The 12,292-nt window shown below is 33.7% G+C and overlaps 1 protein-coding gene across 6 annotated transcripts in view; it reads right to left on the minus strand.

Moving 5' to 3' along the window:
- The window catches only part of kcnip4a (potassium voltage-gated channel interacting protein 4a), a 1,100,580-nt gene that overhangs the window by 526,007 nt on the left and 562,281 nt on the right, over positions 1–12,292 (minus strand). Inside the window, exon 1 of one of the 6 annotated variants that reach the window (XM_039751574.1) lies at positions 8,730–9,371. The exons of the other annotated variants lie outside the window; for them this stretch is intronic. Coding sequence (XP_039607508.1) covers positions 8,730–8,829 — 100 coding nt within the window. The 5' untranslated portion in view covers positions 8,830–9,371. Of the gene's footprint in view, positions 1–8,729; positions 9,372–12,292 lie in introns of those variants that run through there. 6 annotated transcript variants of the gene reach the window in all.

The raw sequence follows: 12,292 nt of genomic DNA on the forward strand, positions 1-12,292 counted from the left end.
AAATGATATTTGGCCATGTATGAATGAGTAATTCTAAGTCCTTCACTTTTTTATCTTTCATTTCTTTCCAAATAGTTTATTAAAAAGATATATTATGATAAAAATACAAAGAGGTGTGAATTGGACCCATTTAGACAGTGCGCTGTTGGTTCTTTTGTCATTTGCATGTCATTGTTAACTGGCTGCTAGTAAGAAAATAAAAGACGATTAAAAAAGTAAATGCAGATTAAATGGGTTCCAAATCTTAAAAAGAAAGTTAATTAAAATGAAAGGCAATAAACCAGTTAGAGGTATAATTGCTTCAGCAGCAATAATTAGTTTCTAGTTAACAATTTTGGCTGGAACACAAACTTGCAGGTACTGTTGCCCTCTAGGACCAAACCTGAACACCCCAATCTACTGGTACTGTATTGCTATTGATAAACACATGTGATACTTTTAAATTTGATTTGAGTTTTATAAAGTTAAAGCTAAGCATGTTCGGGCCCGGCCAGTACTTGGATGGGATACCATCTACGAACAGATGTTACAACCTAACAGCTCATGTGTGATGAGTGCACTGGCACAAAAATGGCTGCCTTGGAATCATCCAGGTAAATGCTACACATTAGTGATGGTTGAAGTGGCTCCCCACTCATTATGAAAAGTATTTTAAGTAGTGAGAAAAGCGCTATGTATGGAATTATTATTATTATTATTATTATTATTAAAACATGTACTTATGTACTTGTACTTGTACATGTACTTCCTTATTTAGAGGAAAGAGCATTTTATCTACTGTATGTCACATCAGTTTTTATTTGTACATTTTATATGTGTTTGGTATAAGGCACATAGAATAAATGCAATGCGCATGCTTTAATTTTTGTTCTACAAGTATGTTACAAAATAAATTTTACATCACAAGCTTAAAAAAGCCTGCTGTAATTACAAACTGCCTCTGGTTTTTGCACACAGTTTACTGTTCTTTGTGCTTCTTCACCCACTCATTCATGGACTGTTTTCAGTGTGTGCCCCTCATACTCTAATGATACTCATTTTCCTATTAGCGGGATGTCCTAATTTCAACCACTTACTAGGATGAACCTACATGCTGATTGGATGGCTCACACATCTATCCATGCAATTTTTCTAACTCAGATCCATTACAAATTATTAAGAAAGTATCGCCTAACAAAATTTTGAGTATGGCATTCAGAATATTCAGAAGTAATAGTTGAAAAAAAAATATTCAGATGTATTAAAATGTTATAACTATTATTTAGTTTTGCATATTTATTAAATAAGTTGGACAAGAAAATAAGTTTTATAATGATGATTAAAAGCAGAAAAGAAAGAAATATATTTAGCAAAACTGTCAATATATACTGTAGTTACTTTAATGTATCTAGCCATAATAAAATAAAATAAAAAAAACATTTTCTAGGCTAATAAACCTGGAATACCTTAAACCAAGGAGTGCTCAGTTTAGGGGGCTACTTTATTTCCATCATCAAACCCCTTTTAACTAAACATGATTGTACAGTATTTCCTTGTTTCCACCTTTATCATGACAATCCAGAAACTCCTAATTCCTCATTTATTTTTTACAAGATTTCAACAAGTATAATAAAGTTTTCCAGATCTTCTTTGTTAAACTTTTGCTCTCATATCTTGTGAAATATCTTGGTTGCATGCTAATTAACACCTACATGAATATGACACTGAAGTAGTGGCTTTTTTATTTTATTTTTTTTTTTGCTATTCCGCTTTTGTATGCACTTTGGCAATTTTCACTATCTGGAAAATAATATTTCCTTTTCTCTGTTTAGTCAGAAAGTCTCTTCAAAATGCCATCATTATTTCTCATAGATTTTAATTTACAATAGTTTTGCTTTTAATTTTCTTTAATAATTTTCCTGCACTGTAGCGATTATCTAATTAATTGTTTACAGTCACCCTAAATAAAGAACACATGCAAATGAAAATCTAATTTAGAAAGAAGTACCTACTTCAGTGACATATCCTGTGGAATCTTTAGCAAGCAACCTTTATATAGCCAGGACATGAGAAAAGCAGGACTAGAAAAACTTAGTAATAGTTGTCATTTTCTTTTGAAAATAGAATAAATCCTGTTAGAAATTTTTGTACTGAATGAAAAAAGTAAAAATTTGTCATTAGCATTGCATCTAATCATTTAAGTTGCAGGTCTAAAGAATCTTATAAAATCATGGAAAGGGGACCTCTCAAACAGCATCACTAAAAAGTAACTGAATATAACCGTTCACAACATACATTCTATCAGAAACAGGATCCAGACTGTGAATGCTGCATCTCCTATTACATACAGTAGATTGTTGAAAAGGCCCCACATCCAGATCTGTCATTGTCATTGTCAGATTTATGACTATTCCTAATCCTTTAACAGTGTTATTATTTGATCAATTTCAGATAAATTATGATTGTGCAGCATAAACTCAATTCTGTTTATTCTACACTACATTTTTCGTGTGGTGATTTACCAAACAAAGCTTCTTCGGATTTTGCCAGGAATTCATTAATGCTGTTTTAAAAAAACTTTTTTTCTTTTGATGTTTCAGCATACATGAGGACTTACATCATAATGGGTTCTCTGTTCAGTCATTTGAATAGAAAGCCTATTATGATGTAGTTGGCTGTGTACATAACTGACTAAACTGGGGAGGGGTGTTGGGTTAATTTATTTGTAAACATGAATGCCTGAAATATCATGCTGCATTATTTGCACGGTACAACCATATTTGAATTAAAAAACAAATAATAAAAAAGGGTCACAATGCGTTTTAATCGGTATGTCAGGTCCTGAGTAGAGCTACATTGTGGGCTGAGCTTTCGCTCAAATGAGACACCACCTTTCAGGGGAGAATTTTTAATCTTTAAAAATAAATCTCGCAAGCAAGTGGTGGTAAGGATGGGGGTCAGTTGCCCTCACTGGGCATCTTCTCAGTGCTGTGGGAACAGAAAGATGATACTGCTAGCAACAGTGCCCCCTCTGGTCCTGGAGTTTTATTGTTTACAATGGGTAAGCAGGGAAGGTGATTCTCAGACGCACATGTGTGACAATATACATAATTAATTAGTTTAACAAATAAATATAACTGTGCCCATAAATGAATGTTGAACTGAACATATGCTTCGATTGTATTTTGAAAAGTATAAATAAGACTGCCTGGATAAATATAGAATACACAATGATACACGAACAATTTTACAGACGGATTATTTCATAGGAGCCTTTTTGTCTAACCCTCCCTTGATCTCATTTAGCTGACCACCTAACCTATGTGAGTCTCTCATCTGCACAAGAGGAGGGCCACTTTCCTCATCAGGCACTGAGCTGTAACAGGAGCTGCTGTGTCAGTTGCAATTATGTCACCAACAATACATTTGTTTCTGTTCCCTCTGATAAATTCAATATCAGACGGGCCTTTCCCCAAAAAATCTTACTTGCTGTACTTCTTGTAGAAAGCACCCAGTCATCTACCTAAGTAAAACAGAAACACCTAGCAAACCATTTCAGGGAGCACGTTTGAGTCATTAAGATCACAGACCTTACAAAATCTGCTGCAGAGAACTACACATCTCTTGATCATAGTCACATAGATCTGTTTGTGTTCTATCACATGGCTTTAAAGACATTTTTCAAAGACAAACAAGAAGTTAAGCTTATACTCAGCCTGAGATCACATATTTCTCCAGGCCCTAATGACTGAACAACTAGCTGTTTAATTACTCCCTTCACCCTCTTTAATGGGTGACTTTTCACACTCAATCTCATTTTTTCCCTTTCATTTCCTTTCCTTTTCTTGGCTTTCTTACCTTCCTTCTTTCCCCTCCTATACAGTATATGTTAACCGCTGTTTTCCTTTCAGTTGCACACCTGATGAAGGCTATACAGCCACAATGTTATGTCTTTACCATTCCTTACTTTTTAGCTTATCTTACAGGTAAACACTGTGCCATTATAATAACACAGATTTGATTTTCATCATATTATTTCATTCACATAATTTGTTTTGGATGCTTAGACATACAGTAGATGTAATGAGTTTATATAAATGGCCTATAAGTGGATACTGCTTGACAAATCTAGCATCCTGCATTTGAATCACATAGCCCGACATTTTCTTGCATGTAGTCCCTGTTCTTGTGGGGGGTTTCCTTGGGTATTTAAGTGTTTCTACTACATATCGAAAAATACATGTATTTTAGGTTAAGTGTTAATTGTAAATCATTCCCATGTGAATATGAGAATGCATGGGCTCTGCAATGGACTGGAGCCATGTCTGGAGCTGGTTCTTGCCTTGCTCCCAAAACTGCTTGGATTTTTTTTTTTGACTTCCAGGACTATGAATTTGATTAAGATGATTTTAGAATGCTATGTTATTATATAAATGACATAAAGCATATTTTTACATTACAGTTTGTTTCTTTATAGGAAAACTACTAGTTGGATGGAGAGAGCAAAAAACAATATGTACAAATTAAGAAATTTTCAACAACAATCCTGGAAGATTTACCATAAAGACCCTTCAATTCAAGATTAGAAATAACTAAGTGAATTTTCCTGGATGGTTAGCAACAATTTTGCTTGATTTCCCATGGGAATTGGCCACCGTAGGAGGAGACATTAGAGGAGAACTAGAGAGCATGCTGATGCGATTATGTCTTTTATCTGAATTCTTCAGAAGTAGATGACTGGAAACACGGAAACTTTGTCTTCTTGGACTTAAGTCTTACCACCATAACTTTCACAAGAGCAAAGCATCACAGAAGATGAGATGGGATGTGAATTCTAGATTCACTAATCTGGATTTACTATATTGATATACGGATATACATTGTATCATCTACAATATGGCGTCTAATTTTTACATGGTTTTAGAACATACAGTACTTCCTGTTCCCTTACATACAGTTTAAAGTTTAAAAAATTCTTCAACTTGCTTAATTCGATTTTTTAAAACTTTGTCATTCTAAGTATCAATTTAACTTTAAAGCATGTCAATACATTAAGCTTTTATACTGTAGAATGAATGTGTATTAAAATATTTAAATATAGATTGAGAAAAAGTTCATATTTACTTAAGACTCCTTGCCCCTGAGTGCACTACAATCAATATCAAACATAATTCTGTGTTAAAAAAAGAGAAATCGGTTCCTTGTTATAATCGATCAATTACTTTTGCCTAAGTCTGGCCATTATGTAAGAATCATTACAGTTATTAGGATATAAGCCAAGTCACCAAAGCAAAACAAACCACTCCAGGCATTACATTCATTCCTGATTGTTTTTTGCAAAGTGTCAGCTAATTTGAAAGTGAAAAGAATTTTAAAATTTACATCTGTTTTATACTAATTTGCTAACTTGTTTTCCTTAACTCTTAAATTACAATAAAGAATCATAAGAAACTGGTGCATACGCTTGTAACTTTAGGCAAAGTCAAATTTTCGATACATAAATTTGCAAATAAATAATCCTAGCTGGCTTAACACACATGAAATTATTATATTAAGGATTGTATGTGTTAATTCAGAAAATATTTGTACCAAACACCTACTAAATGCTATGATTTGAAATGAAGACTGTGAGTCCCAAAAGTAACTACATAATAGTCAAATTGCTTTATTGACGAATTACTTAAAGCAGTTAGTTCAAGCTCATACAAAATAATTAAACTAATTGACCAAGAATCAAAAATATAGCAAAGACCAGGTAACCAAAAAGTGTAAAAATACAAAAATAGCACAGGCAGTATGAAAGGCCAAATTACGAAATAGGTGAAGCAATACAAAATGGCAAGACTGAAAAAAAATAAAACAAAAAACTGTAATCAGTAGCAGGGCAAGCAAAAAAAAAAAAAAGAATACTAAACTAGCCTGGGCTAAAAGAATCAAAATGTTAGAGAATAAACTCAGGGGAGCCAAAAGAAACTAATACAAAACTATCAAAAAACAAAACAAAACAAAAAATACACACAAAAAAGAATACAATTACAAAATAAATAACATAAAAGATTTAGCTAATTGAAGGCAATCAATTCCATTCACACAAACAACAACATAATTATTACCTCATATTACATTATACATTATATTATATTATTATACTAATAAATGGAAAATAAACAGCAGTAGACAAAACTAAAGCCAGGGATGGAGCTCTGTCAAAGCAATGACACTAAGGCTGCATCCAGTTCTGTACAGATATTTATTCCTCAGTTGCTAGCAAACTGATTTACCAATATCTTAAATTAATTAATAATAGAAAAGTAACATAAAATACACAAAACAATCCATTACCATAATCATTTTATGATGTGATATGCTGAGCTTACAATATACACATTATATGAACCCAAGGTAAACGTATAATCTACAATCAGCCAAAAGACTTCATCTGAAACGAAGTCTTGAAGAATGGAAAACTCGATTAACCTATTATTTTCATGTAAAAGATTGGAAACAGCAGCACTAAAAGCTGTGCCACTGTGCCATACACTATACACAGTGTAAAATCTAATGCTTATGTATTAGATACAGCTGTGCTCTTTTAATTGTGTTTTAATTTAGCCATTATTTTTTAACATTCATAAGGTTTAACCATAACAACCAACCTGTTTATAAGATAACCATTTTTAACCAGCACACTTGTACAATGTATTGTATATGCATTAGATAACATTTATAATATGGCAAAGCAGGAGTTTGATAAAATCAGAGAATGAGGGAAGTAAATACCAGGAAGAGTATAATAACTCAGCTTTTTTGCACTTCCTTGCATTGAGAGATTTTCATTTGAAGTGATAAGCAGGTTAATATTTTTTTTTCCTTTGTGTTCAAGATTTTTAACAGCTAGAGGATACTGATCTTAGTTCTAATTTTAACATCTTTAAAAAAATAATACTTAATGTGCATTCTTTATCCTTACTGTCTCATTTGAACCTGTTTCACTTTTACATTTAATGCATATACTGCACAGTTAACTCAGTTTAAACATTTCCTATAGAATTCATATATGTTTAAAATACTAATACAATAAAAAATGGTGAACTGGACTCCAGAACCTAAAAGAAATAACTCAGAATAGTGGCTACTGCACAAACAAGTAGGATGCTGCATTTACTATGTCTAACAGGTGATCACAGGTAGGAGTTTTGTATTTTCATTTTGATACTGTCAAATCCCTACATATCCAGTAATTGCATCTGCCGCGGAGCTCTGTGCTGTCTTGTCTGTCCAGTGAATGAGGGATTTGATAATGAAGTGGTTTATGACCACTTATATTGACTTTATGACCACTTTTATTTATCTTTGTAAAGATGTAAATGAACTAAGTAAATGTTTATTGTAAATGCATATTTCACTAAACACATATTCTAAAATCACACACAACATATGGTTATGATACTTAAATATTAAACAGAAGCCAGGGAAACATTACAAGAGATGAAAGCATAAATCCCATTTAAAAGCTTCATTTATAGAACTCATTATTATGTAGTCCCTTCCAAGTTAAAATCTGTATTTGTATTTGTAGTTAATCATTTTCAGTAAACTTTTTTTATTGCTAGGCTTTGAAGTAGATATATCTTGCTTATGGATGTGAAATAAAGAAACAGAAAAAGTAATGTACTGAATGACAGAAAATTCACTTAAATCATTCCTTGGCAGCTCTGGCCAGTAATCTCAGTGTTGCATTGTGTTCAGATTCATTATTCTGTATAAATGTTGCTCTAATGGTAGTACCAGCATAATGCAGTCACGCATTTGAAGTTTTTCAGAGAAACATTATTGAAGAACTGCATTACATAGTTCAGGCTTGGTTGGTGTAGGTTTTAAACTCTTTAATTACAGTCATCAATTTGAACAAGATACTTTTCCTCTGTCAGTGTGTAAGAGACTTTTTAACTTACAGCATACTTATTTTATATGAAATAATAATCAAAATATTCAACACTGTAATGAAAGTAACAGAAAATTTCTAATAGAGGAACATGTGATCGAATTTGACTTTTTAAATAACTTCAGCATGTGTGCTTTGATCCAAACTTAATCTGATAAACCATATCTTTAGATGTAGCCTTGTATTAAATATAAACACAAAACCACCCTAATGATTGAAACAGCACAGTGGTATGCTTGTGTTTTGGTAACTCTAATCTTTGCTCTTGAAAATTGCCATAAATAAAAATTTAAAGATTTGTTTAATAAACAGGTCCTCTGCAAATGCTGAGCTTGGACATCTGATATCTAAATGATTATGTACAATGATAATTCACACCTAAACACCTTTGTTAGATTACAAGAAAGCAATGCCATAAAGGGTTCCAATGAAAAAAACAACAATTCTATTAACATAATTATTTTAAACGAGTACATTGTTAAAAAGCATTGATATTTTTTTATTTACTTTTTATAAGAAATGTTACTTGTTTTAAGTGATTATAACTGAGATCTCTTAAAATAACAATGAAACACAGTGCTGCATTTGTTAGACTCATTTTAATAAAGCATAAATGCAGAATATAAAAAAACTATATACATATAAATAGCAATATTTATATTTATAGTGTACTTGGAAGAATGTAACCCTTTGAATTTAAACAATATATACCAGAAAACAAAATATTACAATAATTAGTTAATCATAAGCAAAAAATGAAAGACAAGGCTGTTTTCCAGAAGCTAAAAAAGCTTTTCTTCCTTACCATCAATATTTGCTTCAAGTAGTCCAAATTGTTCCAACACCTTCACAAATAGTACTATTACCACAAGAACTGCTATCATTTCAAGCCCCTCCAAGTTCATTGTGAGTTAGGTCATGATCACATAACAGCCTCTGAGGAAAGTGATCTTTGCACGTACTCACTTTGTGAAGCCATTTAACTACATTAAGGAAAGCAACATCTCACTCAGAGTGAGGGAACACATCCTGACTGTACCAGCAGAGGCCAGGAGTGGCAGCCAGATAAACTTGGGCCTGTCAGGATTATCCGCTGGCTTGTTATCTCCCCTACGCAGAAAGCCAGCCATGCATTAAACAGCAGACAATTCACCTGTGGACACAGGAGGTCACCCAGTAAATAGCCCCAGGAAAGACGCTGTGTCAGGAGTGATAGCCAGACATCTGGGAATATGCTTTTCCTTTTACTGTACTCTTTTGGTGCTGCTCTGAAAAGCATTGTTGTGGATAATCTGTTGTCAAGGCAACCAGGAGTCTAACAAATATATGGATTCACATTGGTCGCTGAAGGGAAACAAGTGCATCAATTTAAAAAAATCAAACAAAAATGAAGAGAAGGGGTGTTTTTAACATTATAAAGAACTGAAAAATGAAGTCATTATTTGATAAAAGAATACGCATGGGCAAAATTATTAAATGTAATCTGGAGGATAAAAAATGCATTTTTTTATTCATTCATAAAAATGTGTCTTTTACTATTTGTTTTGCTCCATGTAAGTGAAACTTGTAGAGCATTTTCATGAATGTCAGCTGCAGAATATGAATGCTGTGCAGATTGCCATAATAAATACTTAAAGCTAAATGGGGTTTGCTTCTGTGCTTTCTCAATTATGCTTCACTTCTTTTAGGCTAACTACTATATTGTATGAGTATAAAAGGTATTTTAAAATGTCTATAATTTGTATGACTCTCTAAAAACTGTCTCATGTTTGCATTGTATTGGTAGTAACATAATAACTATGACATAGATGACCTTTTCTAAATTGAACTAAGAATTCCTGTATATTTGAAAACTATTAAACTACATCAGGCAGATTTTTAACTTTATCTGTTTTAAGTTACTTTCATATTGAGACAAGCCCATGTAAAAGTACAGCCAGTCTTACACAAAGGATTACTCCAAAATATCACCAGTTTCCCAAATTCCTCAGCCGAATGAGAAGAGGTTCAAGAAGCAGAAAAATGATAATGTCAGAGCAGCCACAAAGGAGAGCAAAAGCCCAACAACCTGGATGTTAAATGATTATGTTAAAAAGAGTTAGGCAAATCCCACACCGCTGAGCATCTGTCAAACAGCAAGCAGTGACAACCTGATGCTGGAACAGGATGGCCCATTAATCTACAACTGAAGAAGGACCAGCCAGTCAAAAGTAAATTCCTTAAGAGTAGAAGAGAGGAAATTAGGGAGTTTCCATCTTAGGAGGTGGTTTCAGTTTAGCTGCAGTGGTGCTCAAGGAGAAAAGGAACTGCTGTATAGAACCAAAAGGAAGACTATAGTGAAAAATAATATAAAAAATGTCAGTTGAGTGGATTGAGAAATAAGACTCAGGGATGAAATACCAAAAGGAAGAGACAGGAGGACAATTTTGAAACATATGAAGGAAAGATCATGGACTTTTTAAAAAAACAGAAGTGACAGCATTGGTTTTGTGTCCCAGTCCCATAATCCACTATTTGAAGGTTATAAAGTATAACTGATGCACCATTTACATTGGATGTGTTTGTGATTAGTGTTCTATGAGAATAGTGAGATATTAATACAAATAGTATTTTAGAATGGAAGAGAAGGGGATAGTAGGTTATGCAACAAAACTGAGTGCAAAGTCTGTATTATCTAGGTTGGTTTGAGCAAGGTGCAAATAAGGAACGTGAGAGTTAAAAAAGGATGGGAGGCAGAGAAGAAAGTAATATAATTCCACATGTCTTAATAACTGAACTTAGTTGTAGGTAATATAAGAAGAGAAGAATATATATAGAGAACCTGGATCACTGCATTTGGAATGTTCAAAGCTCTATGTCAGGCCCGGTCTTAGGTATTATGGGGCCCTAGGCGAAAGGGGGGTCCAGGGGCCCCCTGAGGGGGGCGGAGCCCCCCTGGAAGCTCTGCAAAATGCGTGAAAATTAGACTAAGGAGATGTTTTCTTGTAACGTTATGAGGTCATCACCCTGCGTCCCTTTTTCGCCAGGAGTAGTTAGCTGCGAGGTGAAAGGATTTATGAGATCTTGACTTGAATGATGATGAGGGCTGATTCACTGATGTGAACGTTCGACCCATAGAGATCTTGACTCAAACCGCTCCGTTTTTATAGACAGCTGCCCACGCGGACACGCCCTGCTGAACCACATGAGTTAAACATGCGAGGGGAGGGGCGGGCCAGGGGCCTGGCCGCCGTCGATCCAGGGCCCCCCAGACACCAGGGCCCTAGGCGGTCGCCTACATCACCTATGCCTAAGGCCGGGCCTGTCTATGTCATCCGATTCATGTCTAAGGGCCGGATACACTGAGATGGAGTGTCCAACAACTCAAAGAACTTTCAATGTTTTGATTCATTTTTTGTAACATCAAATAATTTTTCTGGCCTTCTAGTAATTTTTTTAATGCACTTAATATGCATACTGTATTCATTCTTATTTTTTTATATGACTTAAATTAGTTTTTGGTGCATTATTTTGTTTAATCATTATATTTCATATTTCTCGTGATGCTATGTTGCGTTTTCATGTCACTACCATTTTATGGTACAACTAGCAAAATACCCACACTTCGCAGCGGAGAAGTAGTGTGTTAAAGAAGTTATGAAAAAGAAAAGGAAACATTTTAAAAATAACGTAACATGATCGTCAATGTAATTGTCGTAAGCTTATTTTAGTTTTGAGAGTGAATTTAATGATTGTAAAGAGTTTAATTTATGATTGTAAATGTTGTGTATGAGAAATGCATATTTTTTTTATTTTTTTTTTATTTATTTATTAATTTTATTACAATCAATACATAGCAATCACGTTTTTACAAAAAAAAAAAGAATTATGCTAAGAACAGATCGATCCCCATCCTTGAGAGAGAGAGCAAGCCAAACGGTGTAAAATTTAAGGCTTTTAAAAATACCTAAATCAACAAATTCTCTGTGCTTTATAAAATCATTTCAAAATATTACTGATTAGATCCTGCCATGTTTTGAAAAAAGTCTGCACAGATCCTCTAACTGAGTATTTGATTTTTTCCAATTTTAAATAATATAACACATCAGTTTCCCACTGACTTAAAAGAGGAGAGTTTGGGTTCTTCCAGTTTATCAGAATAAGTCTGCGTGCCAAAAGTGTAGTGAATGCAATCACAATTTGTTTGTCTTTCTCCACCTTAAGACCCTCTGGAAGAACCCCAAACACAGCTGTTAATGGGTTAGGAGGGATTGTGAGTCCAAGGCTGTCTGAGAGGTAATTAAAAATTTTTGTCCAGAATAATGTTAATTTGGAGCAGGCCCAGAACATGTGACCTAGTGAGGCTGGAGCTAATTTGCAGCGTTCACA

Source organism: Polypterus senegalus, chromosome 4, assembly GCF_016835505.1.
Source record: "Polypterus senegalus isolate Bchr_013 chromosome 4, ASM1683550v1, whole genome shotgun sequence".
Lineage (NCBI taxonomy): Eukaryota > Metazoa > Chordata > Cladistia > Polypteriformes > Polypteridae > Polypterus > Polypterus senegalus.